At 46.9% G+C, this 20,199-nt stretch overlaps 8 protein-coding genes across 8 annotated transcripts; 5 read left to right on the forward strand and 3 right to left on the reverse strand.

Moving 5' to 3' along the window:
• Window positions 1-2,483: 2,483 nt before the first annotated feature.
• Window positions 2,484-3,008, forward strand: N7481_012316 (uncharacterized protein; the record flags this gene model as incomplete). Its single annotated transcript, XM_057271535.1, has 1 exon — window positions 2,484-3,008. The coding sequence occupies one exon, from the start codon at window positions 2,484-2,486 to the stop codon at window positions 3,006-3,008; it is 525 nt and encodes a 174-aa protein (XP_057115723.1).
• A 2,054-nt stretch (window positions 3,009-5,062) lies between these two features.
• N7481_012317 (uncharacterized protein) lies at window positions 5,063-6,843 on the forward strand (the record flags this gene model as incomplete). The annotated part of the gene is made up of 4 exons (XM_057271536.1): window positions 5,063-5,311; window positions 5,397-5,891; window positions 5,953-6,629; window positions 6,690-6,843. The coding sequence occupies 4 exons, from the start codon at window positions 5,063-5,065 to the stop codon at window positions 6,841-6,843; spliced, it is 1,575 nt and encodes a 524-aa protein (XP_057115724.1).
• Window positions 6,844-7,534: 691 nt separating this feature from the next.
• N7481_012318 (uncharacterized protein) lies at window positions 7,535-8,288 on the reverse strand (the record flags this gene model as incomplete). The annotated part of the gene is made up of 3 exons (XM_057271537.1): window positions 7,535-7,654; window positions 8,078-8,217; window positions 8,267-8,288. The coding sequence occupies 3 exons, from the start codon at window positions 8,286-8,288 to the stop codon at window positions 7,535-7,537; spliced, it is 282 nt and encodes a 93-aa protein (XP_057115725.1).
• Window positions 8,289-8,539: 251 nt separating this feature from the next.
• Window positions 8,540-10,146, forward strand: N7481_012319 (CFEM domain-containing protein; the record flags this gene model as incomplete). Its single annotated transcript, XM_057271538.1, has 3 exons — window positions 8,540-8,602; window positions 8,654-8,824; window positions 8,878-10,146. 3 exons carry the CDS (start codon window positions 8,540-8,542, stop codon window positions 10,144-10,146), a joined length of 1,503 nt encoding a protein of 500 aa, XP_057115726.1.
• A 1,917-nt stretch (window positions 10,147-12,063) lies between these two features.
• N7481_012320 (uncharacterized protein) lies at window positions 12,064-13,299 on the reverse strand (the record flags this gene model as incomplete). Its single annotated transcript, XM_057271539.1, has 1 exon — window positions 12,064-13,299. One exon carries the CDS (start codon window positions 13,297-13,299, stop codon window positions 12,064-12,066), a length of 1,236 nt encoding a protein of 411 aa, XP_057115727.1.
• A 2,131-nt stretch (window positions 13,300-15,430) lies between these two features.
• On the reverse strand, window positions 15,431-16,594 carry N7481_012321 (uncharacterized protein; the record flags this gene model as incomplete). The annotated part of the gene is made up of 1 exon (XM_057271540.1): window positions 15,431-16,594. The coding sequence occupies one exon, from the start codon at window positions 16,592-16,594 to the stop codon at window positions 15,431-15,433; it is 1,164 nt and encodes a 387-aa protein (XP_057115728.1).
• A 1,625-nt stretch (window positions 16,595-18,219) lies between these two features.
• Window positions 18,220-18,849, forward strand: N7481_012322 (uncharacterized protein; the record flags this gene model as incomplete). The annotated part of the gene is made up of 1 exon (XM_057271541.1): window positions 18,220-18,849. One exon carries the CDS (start codon window positions 18,220-18,222, stop codon window positions 18,847-18,849), a length of 630 nt encoding a protein of 209 aa, XP_057115729.1.
• A 100-nt stretch (window positions 18,850-18,949) lies between these two features.
• Window positions 18,950-19,651, forward strand: N7481_012323 (uncharacterized protein; the record flags this gene model as incomplete). Its single annotated transcript, XM_057271542.1, has 1 exon — window positions 18,950-19,651. One exon carries the CDS (start codon window positions 18,950-18,952, stop codon window positions 19,649-19,651), a length of 702 nt encoding a protein of 233 aa, XP_057115730.1.
• Window positions 19,652-20,199: the final 548 nt, after the last annotated feature.

Consider the following 20,199-nt stretch of genomic DNA (forward strand, 5'->3'; position numbering starts at 1 on the left):
CTCCCCACTGAGGTGGCATGTGAAGAACTCACTAAGCTGCGTGGTATATTTGCAGGGTAATGAAATGATCAGAGCACGCAATAAGTGCCAACCCAAGGCAGTTGGTTCACCAGACTGTGAGACATCTAGCTCGACTGGATCTTATAAGAAAAATGAGACCTGCTCAAATGTTGATAAATTCACAATCAAATTCCGATGGGAGCTCCGAGTGCCAGTCCGAGTGTCCCCCCAGTCCGCGTGGCCAAAAAAGTAAAAAGTGGAGAGAAACGGGAGGCGGTGAGAAGATCTCCGATAAGGGGGGGGAATGCTGATACCTGAAGGTACCCTATTGGAAACACAAAGGATTCAGCAATGCGCAATACCCAATATTTATTTCGTTCTCCCGTTCGATGAAGATATTTGTTGACAGTTCTCTTTTGGATCTACCGCTTTCTGCCCCGCTAGGATCTGCTGGTGCTGACGCTAGCGCCTGTCCGCGTGCATCTCGGGCTCGGAGCCATGCACGTTTGCGGTCATTCCAAGGCCATCATCATCACTTTGGGTATTACAGTCAGATCCTCAGATCCATAGGTCGATCTCCATCACGCAAGATATATTGATCACGCCGGCAATATATGCCCGGGCGCGACCGAATGATCGTCTATGTGTCTTTGTCCCATTACTCTCGGCTCCATGCTCCGTGCTTGATATCCCCCTTCAAAGCTGAAATGTTGACCATTTTTGAATTCAACAGGGCCCCACATACCCTCTTTTCGCGGTCTAGCGTTGGCGGTCATTGCTCATCTGATTTCCTATCGCCGTCCCAGCTGACTTTTTCGAGGGTTGGCAACCGTCATCTTGCAGTGGAGTGCTCCTCACCGAATCGCGGGGAAGCTCCTTGGCCTCCTTGCGGACCACCCGAGCTTTGCTGCACTTTGCTGCACTTCGCTCGATATAAGCTTCCCGCCATGTGCTCATCCTCTTTTATGGCGTCATGGTCGTATTGATAGTCGATCCATGCACCATTTTCGACTATGTGCGGGGTGCCTGAACTAGTTATCGCGCCCAACGGTCTTTGGCAGTCCGTGCGCAACACATTTTTCATACTCCGCACAGAGTATTCGGGCGGTAGATCTAAGTATCCCTGCTTTTCAGCTAGCTGTCGATCGAATCTAACAAAGTTCCGCGCTAAGCGACATCAACCTAGTTGATTCTCGTCACGACAGCAGAGCATTAGATAGTAGAATATCTCGCCATGTCGAACTATTGATTTCCTCGATATCTGGGTATCCCAAGGCGATCTTAATGCCTGGTGCCTCTGCTTGAGACCTCTTGGCTCTAAGCACAGCCTTCCATAGCGCACTGATATCGGTACATAGCCACTAAAAGAATGTTCAAACTACACCACACTATTGGCTCGGAGTCTTTGGATAAAGTTTCTAAGCTAAATTCGGGAATAGGTCAATGCAAAACAACTTAAATTTGAACTCATCTTGGTTTCGTCCGAAGACTACTCGTCACCGACCCTGCGTAGAAGGTTGAGTTCGTCGTCGGTGTTCTATCTACTCTATCTATTCTATCTAAAACGGCGCCCAAGAGTGAACGGACAAAACATGCCCGAAGTAAATGAACAGAGAATTCCGAAACCCCGTAGCAAACAACCGACGAACATGGTATCCGGAAGAAAAACCAAAGGAAAGGGATCTCAAAGCCACCCAGCTCCCCAATCTCCATCCCCTCGCGGACTTCGAACAGCGCTAGCCAGGATGGGAATATTTGTGTTTCTAGGGACGGCGGCTCGAAGCTTGAAGCGATCGGAGAGGTCGTTCTCGGGTTTGCGTCTGTTCGAGTTGAAATGGCGATCTGCACGCCGTTGACCTGTGGTTGTAACGGTAGAGACTTAGGCGACATCAAGTCCAGCCTCCTTTTTCCACGTCCTACACGGTAAATCGAAATCGCCCCAAAGATTGAACCTACAATGATGCTCGCTGTGAGATTAACCATGATAAAGAAAGGTAGTAGTATGCCAGAAGAGAATCGGTGAAAGGTGCATACTTACTGGGGGGAGAAAGAAGAGAAAGGGGACACAGGCTCTTGGGATGGGTGGCGGCGTTTTCATAAACATTCAAGTTTGGAAAGGGCAGTAGAAGAAGATGCAGGGAAGGAGCAAAGCACTCTGTCTAGATTTGTTGAACCGCTTCCCTTTTTGGTACTATACCGATCCGAAATCCAAATTGGCAGCGGCTCCCAGGCTATGGGGTTGATGACGCGAACAACACACAATCGAAGTGACTAACTTTCAAGTTTCCATGCCAGTGGTTTAAGCGCGCAAAATGTGACCAAGAAATACTGCGGCAAAAAGTATCCCTCCTTGTGAGATATATAACTTGAACTCTAGTGTCGGTGCCCAGGTGGTTAACATCTGGCGATCCTCTCTTGCCCAGGTGCACTGATTAACGTTTGATTGATACAACTTGAACTCGCACTTACTAGTATCGCTCAAAATGCTCGCCACTCTCGAAATCATGGAACGCATATTCCCAAACCTCCCATATGCAGATCAGGTTTGCTTTGCTTTGAGCTGCAAAACTACATTTGCTTGTTTCAAGAAGTTCCTTGCTCTACAGAACAAGACGATTCGAGACATACTGCCCCATGAGTACCGGTCTTTTCTGAACTTCACATATTTACCTCAACCGAAGACAGAGCTCGTTCGCCGATTAGAAAACACTCGTTGGAAATTCTGCCCTCAGTGTCTGCGTCTCCAACAACACTCTGCCTTGCGGGCCCTAAAGTCTAAGTTGATACTTCACCTCCCGCTGTCATCTCTTGATATTCCTCAACAAAGTCCGCGGAGGTGTAGCCAGCTCTACGCCGGCGAAGCTGATGTTTTCCCTGGTTTAAGTATCACTGTCCGTGACAAGCTCGATTTGATCAGAGCTCTACAAATAGGCGGAAAGAATGACTTCTATGAGGCCACTTACCATTCATCAAATAATAGCCGCTCAGATCATAATCAGCAAAGGTAGAGATCGGCCCCACAGCCAAAAGCCCTGGTGAGTATGTCCTATACATCTCCCAAAGGGGTTGTTCAACAAGTTCCAATGCCTACTGCGAGCAAGATAGCTCAGCATATCACAGCATATCTAGCCTGCAATGCTCGGAAAGATCGAATAAAATGTACCCGAGATCGAGGTTGCGCCTGTGGTATATTTACATTTGAGGATTCTTTCGAGAAAAATCCTTTTGCCAATGCTCAAATTAGCGGAACATTCTGGTTGAATAAATCAGACAAAAGCTTACGCTTGTTCACTCGCTTTCGATTTGATTTCGGAAAGGCCAACTCCGCGCTATTGCAAGACTTTCGGAAAACACATAATTTGTGCCCTCACACCAACCCTCAAAAATGGCTCGAAGAATTTTTCCATGAGTCTGGCCAAGACTTTTTTGGAGGTTCTAGGGATTATGGCGATTATGATTCTAATCATAATATCACCTGGGGACGCGCGCAAAAAGTGATTTACATTGCTTTGAACCGAAATTTGGGAAACAATCAATGGCCAAACAAAAACTAGATTCGCAACCGCCACAAATAAGTTTGCAGTCGCGTTTGAGCACAGCCTATTTGCCTGGTCTTTCAGGATTACGACAGCCCAGTTTGGAGATAGAACCCCCCCAATTTTCATTGCTACAGGCTCGCCTTAAGCCCAGTCTAGAAGCCATATCAAGCGTGCAGTGGAGTTTGGATTTTTGAGTTTCGTGCACTTGCTCGAACGAAATTTCTGGTAACCCTCTTGTTATATTTGACGAACTGGATTCGAAGATAGAAGGTCATGCAACCATCTAAGCAGCCGCACCTGTACGCACGTAAGCAGCCTTTGTCGGCAGCATTGCTTCCTCTTCTTCTCCCCCCTCTTCTTCTCTACCCCTTCTCTCTCTTCTCTAACCTTTTCTCCCTTGCTAATGCTATATGTTCTTGTACGTGAAAAATATTGAATTGGAATCAAATGGTTGCATTGCCGGTTTAACCTCGGTAGTTGAATTCACACCCCCTTAACGGCTCACCGGTTGACTAGATGAGCTCATGCTGGTTCTCCATCTCTATCCCTATACACTCGCCACTGCCCCACTGTTCCACAGATTTTGACTGGGCTCTGCATATGGAGTACCTTCTTAGCTCACTGAGGGTCGGCTGGTATGCGATGAACTCAAGGCAGGGTAAAAAGGGAATTTTTCGAAAGTAATCAGAAATTACAATGCATGAATGGGTGTTGACAGTGCGGAGAAGCTGGATATGATGGAGAAAAGAGGAGAAGAGAACTACTACATAGGACGAGGCCGAGAGCTTCGTCGACAGAAAAAATGTGTGGGTCAAAACATGGCCATGTGATTGGTACAAAGTGACACCCCCTGTCATTACTTCCCGAAAATAGTGCCGATTTAGGCCGAGCGAACGGAGGATCGGCTCCTTCGGCTGACAGAACGGGTGGCCTTGCTACGTTCAATGCCGAACAAGTATTTTGAAGCGCCAGGCAACGGCTTAGATACAGCTTATGTTCATTAGCAATACCTTGGCAGTCAACGGCGGAATTAATTCCTCGCTAGCAGTGTTTAATTACAGAGTTCAGATTGGCTCCCACACCCCACCTGCAAAACACTTACCCGTACAAACCAGTCGCATATGTACCAGAATTCCGATCGTCCTCCACGGGGGGGTTCCCCTGATATTCCTGGCGTTGAGCTTGGTCCGAATTTTGCCATAGACGTAGCATCCTCTACTCAAGCTGCTCAAAATTATGTATATATGTGGTAAAGGGACGAGAGGTTGTAGCTCCTCCGTTGTAGACGTCTAGAAGTACTACTAGTAGTTTTGACGCGCGAGCGACCGCAGTGCAAGAACTTCAGGTTTTCGCCATTGCCACGGACATACCGAGCAGTGAGTGGATCCGACGGAGATACCCCGTGAGGTAGACCCGTGGGGTACTCCATCATTCTGGGGCAGTCCCTTCTGCCAACACTTTCTTCCTCCCCAGTCGCGGCTAGGACATTTACAACTCACATCCTGAGCCGACAATCAACACATATGGCCAAATCCACGGACGTGCAGCAGTCCCCAGCTGCCAACCGCGATGTCGAAGAGGCGTACGCAAAGCAAGACATGGAATTCGTGGAGAGTGCGGCAGACCCGACCAACATGGGCGATTCTGCTGCAGAGTCTGCACGATTATCCAAACCACACCGCGATTATCTGATGGAGCGTCATGGAACACTGAATCTCGATCCAATTCCTGCGATGGATCCTGCGGATCCCTACAATTGGCCGGAGTGGAAGGTTCGTTCTCCTGTTCCCTAGAAGAAGATCTCAGATGGGGGTTCTTTTCGACAAATCGCTGATCAAATGCCTATACTGACTGCAGAAAATTATGAACTTGATCCTGGTCGCCTTCCACGCATGCATGGGTACATTTGCGGCAGCCGGTATCATCCCCGCATACTCAAACATCGTAGAGATATATGGTGTCTCCAATCAACAAGCGAGTTACCTGACTTCCCTGCAAATTGCCGTCCTTGGAGGCGCACCACTCTTCTGGAAGCCTCTCGCACACCGTTTTGGTCGCCGCCCTATATTTTTAATTTCATTGATTTGCAGTCTCGTTTGCAATGTGGGATGTGCGAAGAGTACTACCTACGGTGCAACCGCAGCCTGCAGAGCTCTTTCAGCGTTCTTTATCGCCCCTGCATCTGCTATTGGAAGTGCTGTCGTGATGGAGACAACTTTTAGGAAGGATCGTGCTCGCTATATGGGAATTTGGACTGTGATGATTACGCTCGGAGTTCCTCTTGGGCCATTTATCTTTGGGTTCGTCGCTTATAGGGCTGGCTATGAGTGGATTTATTGGGTTCTGGCCATGGTAAGACGAAGGTTCCAGAAATATACATTTTACATGCTCACTAATTCTATCTTTGCTATAGATCAACGGGGGCCAGTTTATTCTCTACCTCTTCTTTGGACCCGAAACTCGCTACGTAAATAGCGGCGAATGGCGGGAGGAATCCACTTTCAAAAGAGAATACATCTCGATCCGCCGCATTGATTCTACTCCTTTTACATTGTTCGAATTCATCAAACCATTAACCATGTTCGCCCGTCCTTCTATCGTTCTGCCCACCTGTGCCTATGCTATGGTGTTCCTCTTCGCCAACATTATGACGACAGTGGAAATCCCACAGCTTTTGCAATCGAAATTTGATCTCAATACAGAGCAAGTCGGCCTTCAGTTCCTGGGCTTGATCATTGGGTCTATAATTGGCGAACAGATGGGCGGGAGTCTATCAGATTACTGGATGAGAATGCGCGCCAAGCGGACACAAGGAAAAGCAGAGCCGGAGTTCCGACTTTGGCTGAGCTACTTTGGCTTTGCCCTTTCCTGTGTGGGACTTATCATCTTTCTTGTTTTCACGCAGCAAGCCCCGGCCGGGACCTGGACAGTCACGCCTATTGTCGGTACGGGTATTGCTGCTGCAGGAAGTCAGTTGGTCACTACGGTTATGGTGACCTATGCGATTGACACCCACCCGCAAGAGGCAGCAAGCGTGGGTGTTTTCATCACCTTTGTTCGCCAAATCTGGGGTTTTCTTGGCCCATTCTGGTGAGCCAATGCCCCGAGTAGTAAAAGATGAAGTTCAATGCTTGCTGACACTCAATCTAGGTTTACTTCTATGTTTGACAGCGTGGGGGTAGCTGCCAGCTCGGGCGTTGTTTGTGGTATGATTGTGGCAGTCAGTGTGATCCCAACCATCGTACTCCAGGTGTATGGCGGCAAATGGAGACGCAAGAACGACTCGGAGGAGGTGACCATCTAAATATTATCTGCCCTTCGTGCATGATCTGCTTTTCAGCAGATGAATGATTGATACATGACTAGTACATACAACTTGATAGACGGTCGTTCGGGTATCTAGACCGCATAGAGCATCATTATATAGAATAGCGGATGGATTAGAGATACTAGTATCACTAGGCATTAATACTTGAATTTATGAAACCACCGTCAATTTACTTGAACTAGTAACTTGAATCTTGAGACATAACGAAGAGATTGTAAACGGTAAACGTGATTTGATTGTTATTCATTACTTCTACTCACATTTGATATCCACCGGTGAGATCTATTTCTCATTGCATTCTACGCCGACAGTCGAATTGCATAAACAATGGGAAAGTTACTCAAAAAGAATCAAGGCACCTCTTGGAGTCAAAAGTTTTATTCAACATTCCAAATGAAATATGATGAAAATGTAGGACCGAAGCATTACTAGGTGTCGGTGTTACTTGAATAAACAAAACAAAAAATGAGCGATTAAGATGTGTGGGTGGCGTATAGTCAACTAGGGGTATCTCGTTCCAAAATGGGGGGGAGTCAGTCTGGGTGCGTCAAATGCCGCCACGCTACTCGATACACCACAGTGACGGCACGACGATGTGAGAATTGTTCCTGGCACCGCATGTGAGCGATTCGTCGTGATTCCTGATGGTCCGAATTTTTTCGCGGAATCAGGCGCCCTTCTGCTTGTGAATGACTTGAGGCAGGGTAATGCCATAGATCATAGATGCCCCATCGTTGATATTCGCCGCAGTGTTGGGATGCATGAGGTCGCAAGGAGGCTTGTTATGCTAGGGCTGGAAGAAAATTGTGAGATATGCCCTAAAAGAGAGGTCACGAGAGTCGAATGTCGGTCTTTATTGGGTCTTTCTCTGGAGGGTATCAGTCAGCATTGTTCGCGGCACGCCAAGAATGAAGCAGTGAAGCTTAGTTTGTGGATGTGGTAAAGTTAGCGATGGTTAGGAGAAGAATTGCCGAGCTCCCTTTGCAAAGATACCGCACCTGTATTATGTCTTTTCCAAACAGCTACGTGTCTCGATAATAACTGAACCATGATAATCAGTTAGTTAGTACCACCGGACGATTTGGTATCTTTCAAACTATATCTTGGTGCCTGAGGCAACAAAAGGTGCGTTTTGTGGGCCCGATCGGCTCTTTCCGATCTAGGGGGGGGACTTCCCGATTCGCTCACGTGGCTCCTATCAACTTCATACTGGCCAGGAACCACCGTCGGTGATTTTATCCGTCCACCAGGAGTTAACATTTTCAAACTTGCAGAATGTTGCGTTAATAGGACTGTTCTGGACAACATCACACTGTGAATTCCGGAACAAATGATTCTGCGAACCTTCGACTGTCAGTTAGTTCCCATGGTGACGTTGTTTTGGAGGGTCAGAACTTACGTTGGTTCTCAAAAAACTGCATTCCTTGGTTTGTTGCTGTTGTATAGTAGGAGCAACAATGAGATGTTTTGCTGGATTAGGACTACTCCAGAAACGCATAAGAGAGCTTTGCTTCCCGCTGTTCTCTGATGTTCCACAACGCGCCTCTAGTCGACAAACTTCGCCTTTCGCCTCTTCGCCTTTTTTACTAACCCTCTAGGTTCAGACTCAATTGCTGTCTCTCCTTAACTCTCGCAATTCATATTCAATACACTCATTTGAAGATTTGCCACAATGAAGACAGTCGCTATATTGTCGATGTTGAGCGCCAGTGTGCTTGCTCATCCTTCTGGGCTTGTGAGTGCTATTTCATACAATAGCAAGTCATCCAGAGCTAATTAATCTTAGTGGTGGGGCACAGACACCTGTTACCCAAGCCCCGAGAATACTGAAAACTCGTGCTTAGAGCCCCAGGAAGATGGGTTTAAATGGTCCGATCTTGCTGATGGGGACAATTGGAGCTACGAAGGCTTCAACTTCGTCGGATTTTCGCCAAGAGACGTTTGCAATGCTTCCAATGTAAGGCTACCGAATCCAGTAATATCTTTATTTTATTAAAAATTTTGTGACAGGGCAAGTGTATCGAGGCAAGGCTTTCTCGGTCCGACAACTATGCTGTCAAGATCGAGGCAACCCAAGCCCCGTTCTCTGTTCAAAAGTTTCATCTTTCGACATCGCGTGAGACTTTGCTCAGGTTGAACTACGAGATGACGGATGGCTCCACCTGTCACGAGCTCGCATTTAGTTCACCAGACGGGGTCGATGTTGTCAACCAGCAGTGTGGTGGCGCTGTTTCTGTCGAGTTCGCACTTCCTGAAGACAGCAAGTTTGGTGAATGTGATTTAAACATCCACGAGATTAACTTTGATTGCTCGCACGGCTCGAAGCCTCCTGGCCTTTTGCCTCCACCTGGATCGAAGCCCCATCCTGTCACTTCTACCATTATCGTACCAGTGGTCACACCTGAAGTCTCGACTGTGTGGACAACTGCGGAAGTCACTGTGACTCACTGCCCTGCTACGGGGTCTTACTGCCCTGAACACTCTACCGTTACTTCCACTTACACCAGGTCGACAACATTCTACCCGTCTTCATCGGAAATCGCGACACCAAGCTTAGTTTCAAGCTCTACCAGCACGGCTCCTGCTTCTCCAGATTCGTCTATCGTTCCTGCACCCTGCCCTGAGGTCGTTCCTAAGTGCATCAATACCTGGCTCTCCATCCCAAAGTGCGACTCCAACAGTGATGCCGCTTGCTTCTGTCCGTCATCTGAATTCACCGGAAAGGTGGAAAGCTGCATTCACGCTTGGGCAAAGTCAGACCAGGAGAAGGACTCGGCCCTTTCGTATTTTGCAGGGATCTGCGCCTCTTATGTGCCGAAAAACCCTGGTCTGATTGATATCGTCCCTACCAGCACTTCGCCAGCCAGCCAAACTTCCCATTCAACTGGTCCAGCTCAAGTGATGACCTCGATGCAACCAATTACTCCGACAACCACTGGCTCTGATACCACACCCTGTACAACGGTCACTTGGTCCACTCAAACGGTCACTGTTCCTCGAGTTGAATTTAGCACTATCCCCATGGGATCCACCACCTCGGTGTGCTTGGTCGCTGCGACTGTGACGCCCACTAGCTCTAGCTCTCGTGCCAAAACTAGCTGCTCATCGTTTAAAACTATTACGACTGTCGTTCCTTGCGCATGCGAAACCTCTGACGTTTCTACAACGGCGGTTTCGTCTCCCACCGAGACACCTCCCCATTCCAACGCTGGTTCCAAGTCATTTACCAACAACGCTCTTGCTGTCGGAGCTGCTCTGTTGATTCTGAATTTTATTTAATTCCAATTCCTTTGCAGCGTGGAATGAATGCTCTGTCGATTGAGAGTTGATCTGTGTTTCCTGTCAAGTGTTCTCTTAGAATAAACGCCTGGGGGAGCGATTTATCCACGTCTTCTTATTTTGGAACCTTCATTTAATGTGTAATTACAATTCCCAGCTGTTGTTTCAACTTCAAATCAAGCCATTTACTATTATGGTATATCCTTGATCGAAGCAGCCACCCAATTTCGAACCCATTCATGAATTCTGCCTGTCAATATCTTTAACTGATATTTTTGATCAGTGCCTTCCAAGCCTGAGATAGCAAATATGATCTGACATATGCTTTTTATCACAAACAATCCTACATTCAAAGTAGAATTCCAAGGTTTTCTGAAACCTCCCAAGGCGAGGCGATAAGCGTTCATCGGTCGCGTTTGTTTTATGCTAAGCTATGCAGCCAATCCCGATGTGGCTTGCTCTCACCGTGGCGTCGCTTGTAGTTGCCACATACCACGACTCGACAATCGACACGGGCGCTTTGGATTTCAAGGGGTTGGCTTACCGATGTTTACGCAAGACAGCTGAAGCATGGTCGGATGCGTATGCAATTATTATGGTCGCGGTCGCGGACTGAGGTCCGCAAGTTAGTAATTACAAACTGAAAGAAATTCTATTAATTATGGTATTGCAAACTTATGATAGCAATATCGGATTGAACAACGAGATCAGTAGAGTTCAAAGCCCGCCGCGCTGGTGGGTCAATTTTCAATTTCCTTGTTTTATGTCCATCCCTTTTTCATTTATCCTTGCTTTCTTCCTCCGGCAAATGGAAACATTGACACATGGAGCTACTATCTAGTAGTGGTCTGTTCAGCAGTTTTCGAGGAATGAAATGCCGATCATCCAGCAAAATTCTCGTTCTGCCCTCTCATTCCTGTGGCAATGGCAGGTCTCACTTTTCCCGCCGCTGCAGGTTGACGATTTACCACATAATTAATACAAATTTCTCGCAACCCCATATCAGCAAGAAATTGATTGGGCAAAAATGGGACCGCATTTTTCTCATTCTTTTGCTTGACCTGAAACTTCACCCAGTTCGCTCGTAAATCTAGTATGGTGTCCCGTGATGAAGCACTCAACCGACATGGAACCCTTATAACCCCCCTCCCCCATTCCCCCCCAGTTTCTTAGCCCCATTCGCTCCACTTTAGCTGCGTCAAACCCCCAGTCCCTCACATGGGGCTCTCCATTGGCCTAGCCGAGCCGTGGCCGTGGCTCCGCAGCCCACTGTAGCTGATAAACCTTAGAATCTCTCGAGGTCTTCACTGCCGAACCTTGGAAATTATCAAAAAATTGAGCAAGCTTACGTCCGAAAATATGCACTCCCAATCACGTATCCTTCGCCTACCCAACGAGTTGCTTCTGCGTATCGCCGGCTTTCTTTTAGAGGATAGGGACATCGCCTCTCTTCTGCAGGCAAACCGACGTTTGCAAGATCTCCTCGAGAGTTATATCTTCCAGAAAAATCTATCCACAAATAATGGCTCCGCACTGCCATCGTGCGCCCCAAATATGGTCTAGGACCAAGTGTGCAGAAAATCCTGAACCTAGGGGCGAACGGAGACGAAATCGACGACGATTCCCGCACAGCATGGAGCTACGCAGCTGAGAAAGGAGACTTTGAAGTATGGTCGTGGTACTTTTCGCCCGTTGACAATATCCATATTCATGCTTTCCGAGCTCAGCACGGTATCCCATGATCCAATATCAAATCCATTGGATAGTCATCTGAAGTTCCAGACCACTCGAGTGCCACAGCTCCAGCCATCGCCGTGTTACGGTGTGGGCTACACAGGTCAGTGGTAAATATACTAGTGAAGATAGACACTTACCACTTCGATATATATGTGTAAAGTATATTTACAATACAACGCTTCATGGAGATGGAAAATGCCTTCTCACAAAGCTCGCCGCCGTATGAATAATCTCCTCCTGTTCTTTCTTCCACCCCAGAGGCACCCCAACAGCATACACATCATGCGGCGTATCTGGCACCTCCAAATGCTCAATCATATTCCCCGGTATCGCGCGATACCGCTCCACAGCACCCCTGACACTATCACAAAGCACCTCGGCGCCTCCTGCCTGCACAAAGAGCGCTACAGGCGTCGCAAACGGATACAGCGCCGGTGACAGATATGGATCATCCAGTCGCACAATTTCCGGCGGCGCAATAGCTGTTGCTCCCCACGCCATCAGCGGCGCGTCGACATAGTCCGTTTTGCAATTTCGGTTTCGTAGGATGGCGGATTTGTCACCTTCCAGACAGTACTCGAGCGATGGCGAGAACATAAGGCATGCCCGGGGCAGCGGGAGGCTGGCAAGATCAAAATCTGCGTCGACATCTGCGTTCTGTGGCGGGGCGAGCGTGCTGAATAGTCCTAAGTAGCGCACGAGAGCCAGTGCGGCGGTGGCACCAGAAGAATCGCCGGCGAGAACGATGCGGCGCGGGGAGATGCCGAGGTCGTTGACAAGGTATATATACGCCGTAATTGCATCTTGCATGGGTGCTGGGTAGCCGGTCAGGGTTTTCTTGTCCCCTACAAGCCGATATTGAGGCCAGAATGAGCGTGTACCGGGTCCCAGTGCTTCATTGGTCATTTCAGCAACATCCCCGGAATCTTCTGGCCGTCCTGTGAGCCACAGGAATGATCCAGAATGGAAAGACAAAACGACCACACTGTTATCATCGTCGTTGTCGCAGCCGTCTGACTGCTGATTTGGCGATGGTGGTACATCCGGATACCAAGTCCCTCCAATAACTTCTGGTTTAACATTCTGGTTGCTGGCAAATGGTCCACGGTATGCACTCGCCGCAGCCGGGTTGATAGTCACCCATTTATCACCCGTGTCCCCGGCTTCCAGTGTCAGCGATTGGGTGAAGCCGACTTCTCTGATGATAATAAAAGCGGTTTTGATGAGCTGTGTCCGAAGAGCCTGCGTGTAGGTCCACTGGGTGTTTGGGCGTAGAGGACTGAAGATGTAGAGGAGGCCATAAAATATGATTAACAGGATGACACGAGGTATTGCAATGATGCACCAAATGGCGCAGCCTGGCTGTCTAGTGCGCCAATCATTAGGGACTGCGTTCGGATCCGCATATTCAAGCATTTTTGCTGGCACACATTAAGTCGTGTATTGTAGGTGCATATATATGGCTGATGGGAGAGAGTCTGGCAGAGGATGCCAACTCAATATTTATATAATTATATCAAAGCGCAATCGATCGCCATGTCGGGACGACAGCCGAATGCGGCTGACTCGGGTACAGTCATTTGATCTCTGCCTAGACGAGCCCCTTCAGCCACTGGTACCATGTTAGCGCACCCCACCAGAAGCTCGCAATAGATTCCCAAAGCGACCTAGTCTTGTTGCATCTTGGAGCTTACTTGCGCCACCGGAAGAGCGAGTAAGATGGCGGATTATACTACCACGCACAGGAGCGCAAAGCGACCGACTACGCTAAAATAGAAGTATCATACACTAAACCGAAATAAGTTCCACCGCCCGCCCCGGTTGCCCGGCTAGTGGCCCCCCCTGCTCCTTTCCAATTTCTAATAAAATTTTTGAAAGACAATACAAGTGAACTATCTTTATTAATATATTGTTGAAACAATATTCTATGTTCCATGGCGTACAGAAATCGGCTAAGTCTGGTTAAAAGCAAATTTCGAGATTTTGTAACCTAAATTTCAGTTATCCAATAAGCTGGAATGGCTGAAGTTATTCGAAATTTTCGAGATATAAATATTTTACCTGTAAAGTGGCTAAGGCTTATCGACATTATAATCAAGCTGGATAAAGCCTTAGAGCTCCTCATATAGTATATAGAGATTCTCGAGCAGATACCAATATTCAAAAATATGTCTTTTTTCTACTTGTATCTTTAGCTTTTGTTTATATAAGTTAACAGACAATCCGAAAAATCAAGGTACTGTACAGATTTAGGCTACTTAGACAGTTTGTATATTAAAGAGCCGTATAGATTCTGCCCGTGGTCAAGTCCAATCTTAGAAATCAGTCCGCCGGGGGCTTGTAATGATCCCTGTTCAGGCTTTTGAAATGTCATATTAAGAGGGTCTTCGAAATCCGCAGCTATCTTTGTCCTCAGATTCATCAGAAAGCTATTCTGGAGCTTGAAGTTGAAAGGTTCAAGGATAATCGGCCAGGGGGCAGGAGAGAACTCGAAGTTGGATGTCAAGAGATCGATTTTAAAGGGCTTGTTGGAGACGAAGACAGTTTACTTGAATGGACCAATCATGTGTGGGCTGCTTTTGTGCCTTCTAAAAGCTACATGAAGAAAATTGGAGACAGGAAGAATGAGGCAGAAAATGGGCAGATCGTTAGCAAATTAAACCCAGAAATAGCTATGATTGTAATTATGAGAAATGATAGATGGCTCAGGTTGCTTGGTGCAGTGAAATGGTGGTCTGGTTTAAAACACGAGATTCATATTGCGCAGAAGGTGTTCTTATAGTATATTTTCAAAAAAAAGCCCCCAAGCAATCGGAGATGTTGATGATCACCATCGATTCGGATGTAATAGGCACAAAACGATCCTTTACGCGGTCGAAATCATCGGCCAAAATAGTCACCGTAGATTGTATCTCCGAAAAGGCCACCATAACTCCGGCCCCATTCCTCAAGAGGTGGAGACGTACTAACCAACAGTATTATTGTTTTCTTGTAGCGCTTGGATTCACAAACTGATCAACCTGATAAAGTGTAGCAGAAATTAAAACGAATGTACCGCATTTCCATTCTTACTTCATTTGACAAATTATTGGATGCCCGACCAATGCTGTATATTCATCATGATCTAGAAATAAAGTTAATAGCTTCTGTGGCTATATCACCAGGCTAACTGGGCTGTCAAGCTCTAGAACGAGCAACAAAGGCGATCCAATCAACTCACACCAAGAACAAATTCCTTCTGGATCCTTCAATAAATTTCCCCAACCCAGATCGTCGGGTTCTGTTTACAAATTTCTAAATATCTTTTTTCTTCTTTGCTCGACCGAGATTGGGATTTTCGAGAATACATCGTCCTAGACTCGGAGTAGTCAAATCAGTATAGCAAAAGGAATACCACCGAGGGAATATAGTAGTAAAATGCCAAATACTGGAATGCTGGAGTCAGGACTGCAGATATTCAGATACGATTAACAATAGAGCAAAAAGAAGCTGTGTAATGATAAAATACAACAGAAAGAATAAGCCAACCTCCAGCAACTGACAGATCCTAGTCCATCTCACCAAATTGTATTTCCCAAACACGATACGCAAACTCGATCAAATCCTGGGTTCGGATGACGAGGTCTTTGTCTTCGTTTGATTGGCGGGGGCGACGGAAGATTTGATGGAAGGGGATTATTATGGTCGGGTCATGAACGTTAGGCTCGAAATTGATCTTTCTGCTGGATCTCTTCATGACCATGCTGTTTGTGGTCTTGGGTCGGCAAGTGGTGGGATCCCACTCCCATATGTCAATTGCGATCTCAGGCTTCTTGACATTGAGATTTATTCCGATGGCCACGTTGGCCTCGTATCTTGCAGGGCCTAACCACCAGTGCGAACTCCGTCTTGTCCTGGCGGGGCTGTCGGAGTATCCGACCTCCAATACAACTGATGGTGTTTTGGGAGAACCTGGGGGAGGTCTGAAGGGACCCCACGCCCCATCTGCTTCCTTCTTTGTGCCATCTGGAGCAGTCATAGTGGCACCTCCCCAGGAGCCAAGGTGTTTTCTGATACCTGCGTCTTCCATACTCGACTGCATAATAAAGCCAAATTCCGAGCTGGCACTTTCGTGGGCAGGGGCTTTCATTTTGGCGATAAGAATATGTGTAAAAGGGTTATACGATAAACGAGCGTGCCGTATAGTTTCTCTGCAGAGGAAGTCCGTTTCAAATGAGCGTGGATCAACAATGAAAATAATGTATTGGCTCCCAGGTTCGTACTGCAGAGATTCTCTGTTGTATTGACTGCCATCTGAGCTTTGTTGACAGGTCCTATTGTTTAGAGGCTGACTATGCTGGCAGGGACGACCACCGGCATCCTCCTCATGGGAATCTAGATGAGGTATAGCACCATCATCACCACCACCATTATCATCATTACAGCCTGCCCATTTAAAATCTCCTCTTTGCAAGCTGAAAGTTCCAAGAGAGGCATAAAGACGAGTGATGTGGCAATCCATGATTTGAGAAAAGTCATCCATACCCTCGTAGTTATAAACCCTGACCGAAGGGGGTAATCCCTCAACAGATATTTCGTCAGATAGGGCATCATTCATCATATCCGTATTGCTTCTCATTTGACTCTCATATAGTGAAAGAGCGCTGAATATCCCCGGAGGTCCGTGAGCTATTCCGCTGTGTGGGGTTGGTGGCTCAGAAAATAACGTCATTGTGATTAAACACTCCGGCCTTTTTAACCACAATCAACCGAGTAGCCCTGGATACGGTAGACGAGGCGTTCTTGGCAATCCAATAATTACTGAGAGTTATAGAGTCTAAGCCAGGTATTAACCTATTCGAACCTTAAAACTTTTCTTAACATAGAAGCTCCTTAGATCTCTTAAATTAATCCAAAGTCATCGAATGACCATATATCTCTAGATTCCGAATTTGGCATTTTTTCATACCTATTGTACTCGAGATTGAACAATAGATTTTAAGAATATACTTCACGCATAAAATTCCTAAGCTATTCGTCGTTTTCTAGAGTTTATAAAATAGCTAATTAGCTAATCTTTAGCTAGTTAACCTAATCTATCCGATGAATAAGAGACTACCTACTCTAGCCCTTACACTATAACTTGATAGAATAGAGAAATAAGAGAACAGGAGCGGCGGTAAGGTGAGTATGGGCGGGTGACGGAGAGCGAAAACCATCTATTTTATCTCTCCGCTGCATTGTGACTCCTCTTTAATTCTTTCCCTATCAAAATTGACATATATGACTTTTGCCCGTCAGATTCGGCCCTTCAAGTGAAGGACTGAAGCGGCCCCGCTAGGCCGGCGAGCCGATGAGACCAAATTCGTGGGCACTAGGTGACCACCCGCGCAAATCTCCCAGCAAAGCAGGTGGGTTGTCCAGACCGGGGAAGTGGCCGCCGAAATCATGATCTGGTCAAAACGCTATGACTACCAGTGTATATTAAATAAAGACCCAAAATCACTATGCAAATGGTTTATAACCGTACAGCGTATTATCGACGAGAATGGTATATAAGCAGAGGGTATCTATAACTTCGATGAGACGGGATTTGCAGTGGGTCTTATTTCAGCCCAGAAGGTAGTTATACGAGCAGAATACTATGGTTGGCGATCTATCCTACAGCCGGGAAATCGTGAATGGGTTACTGCTATCAAAATAATCTGTGCAGATGGCTATTCGCTACCGCCATATATGATCTTTAAGGGTAAGGTTGCTATTGTAGGTTGGTTTATAACCTACCAAGAGACTAGCGGTTTGAGGTCTTAGATAATGGCTGGACTACCGAGGAGATCGGCCTATATTGGCTACAAAAGCTCTTTATCCTATCAACAAATTCACATGTTTGTGGTCGGTTTTGACTATTTATTCCTTGATGGCTATGGTAGCCACCTTATACCTTAATTCGACCAAATCTGTATACTAGCAGGAGCACCTAGTATTGATTCCCATACTCAGGGCGAATTGCCTACTCAGGCAGACCGACCAGCGAAGAGAGCTCCGCCTAGGTGTAGTGGGTGTAGGGAAATTGGCCACAGGATAAATTCATGTAAAAATCGCTATATCTAGTTGAATTAATGGGTGTTGGTTGTGATAATCGATTTGGAAATTTTATAATGGGGTTGGGTGATCGGGACGGCCGGGAATTACGTTGAGTGCGCGGGATGACTAAGCTCATGGCCTATTGAGCCTGAGGCCTCAGATCTCAGCAAGGGCCACGCTAAGCCTAAAAGGAAACGGAGTCTTATCCAATTTGTTCACTCAGTGGGGTATTTTCTTCCGCTAACCAACCTACCTTTTGTTATCACCGTGACCATGAGCACCACCGCACACAATATTCTCGATATTGAAGACGCTCTAGTGTCTGATGAAAACCCGGCCCGTAATAATGGCACTTTAGACTATGAGCGCTGCGCCAGACTACACAACTACCTGGCCGCACTTGGCTGGATGGCCCGCAACGGAAAAGAGACGCCCGACCTTGATGCCTTAGCTGCCGAAAAGCATTTCTTCTCTGAAGGGAACGATGAGGTCGAAACTATTCGGGAGCGTCTTGATATACCGCTTAACAAGTTTCTGGATTTGGTCTATGACCCTTCGGACTTTTTCTACTGGGTTAACGGTCTTGCGATGATGCTTGCCGACGAATTCTTCATTGTTGATGAAAATGAATGGGAGGATTTCGAGCGATTTGTTGTGATTTACGACCTTATTCCGGACCTAGGCGGGCATAGTCTCGGTGTTGTTTATGATCAGCTACTCAATCAAGCCTCATTCCCAATGACTATAGACAATATGGACAGTGTAGAGCCTGTTGAAGAACACATGGAAATGTGGTTCCCCCTAGAGACTATCCTCACTCAATGGATCTACATGACTCAGATCGGTAGGGCTGTTCCTGGACTTCCTGAAAGTCTCCCTTCCGGTGACCCCCCCGACGAATAGATCACAACCATATCTGTGGTCGTGGCTCCCTTACTGCGATGCCCAGATTCAAAGCACTATTATCACGATAGAGCGCTACTCAGCTGCGGTAGAATCTCGAATGCCTCCTAGCTCACTCCTGTCCATATCTGGACCACTATTTACCAGTGCAGAGCTGGATACAGCTGCTGTGCCGGAAAAATGCTTCATTCGCTCACTCTTATCACAAGTTAAGACTCCACGTTTCAAATTCATTGCACCTGGGCTCGAGGTGCCGCATGACAAGGAGGCTTTTGCTGGACGACAGCAGTTTACCAGCATATATCATGAAGAGGATAGTATTCCCGGAGTCTTACTATTTGCAGCTTCAAACCAGCTAGTGGATCTCAACTCCGAGATCTCTAGCATATTCTCCATCGCGCATAGGGGTACGAGCATAGACAATAGTGATCCTATTCCCACCGGGCTCTATAGTGAGCCTGTGCGCCGGGCAGCTTATGATACGGAGGAGGCGGGTTTTCGACTCGTGCTCCCATTTGCACTTCGTCCTGGCATTTGGAGAGACGAGGAGGGGGCTAGGATGAGTGATGGGAGACCAGTTCCTCAGGATTCATTCACGGAACTCTTCCAGCATGGTCGGTTTCATCCGTTCGGCGGCGAGTGGCGACCGCAGAGAATGGAGAGACTGTTTGAACGGTGGACAGAGCTGGTTGAAAGTGGTGTATGGACAGTGGGTGAATATGGCGTGGAGGGAGGCGTTGAGAAATTCGGGGATGCGGATAAGGGTGCCTGGAGAGACTATTTTATTGCACCAAGCTGGTGATTTATCTATTATTATATGAACTTGAAGTTAATGTGGAAAGTATTATATTACCAGATATTGACGGCACATTACATATTACTCGGTGTTTGGATCAATATATCTTGAATTCAAGATCCAGCAACAACTTGAAAGCAAACGTCGAAGGGATAACTATGCGCTAAAAAAAATACAGTATCCATGTCCACTGGCAGTTAGAGCGGATGATTCTTAACTACTGTCCCTATCTCTCATGTTATAATGTCTGCAGCTTGAAAAGCAGCATCGGAATTTCCATTAGAAAGTTTGTTATGCTAGATTCAAGAGACACATGGGCCACTAAAACAGTTTGCACCGGAGCAGTAATCACTTGAACTGGCACAATATCCAGCCACAGAGCAACAGTCACCAAACTGTGACCCAACACATGTCATGTTGCCCGCAAAGTTAGGGCCGCACAATCCATTCGTAGAGGGATATCCTGTTGTCAAGCAGGACCCGAAGTAACAGTTAGGGGGTCTGCAGTAATCATTGGTGCTACCGCAATATCCATTTACTGAACAACAGTCTCC

Source organism: Penicillium waksmanii (genome assembly GCF_028829765.1).
Source record: "Penicillium waksmanii strain IBT 27052 chromosome Unknown utg000010l:1.0-3698451.0:1.0-3701458.0, whole genome shotgun sequence".
NCBI classification, from domain to species: Eukaryota; Fungi; Ascomycota; class Eurotiomycetes; order Eurotiales; family Aspergillaceae; genus Penicillium; species Penicillium waksmanii.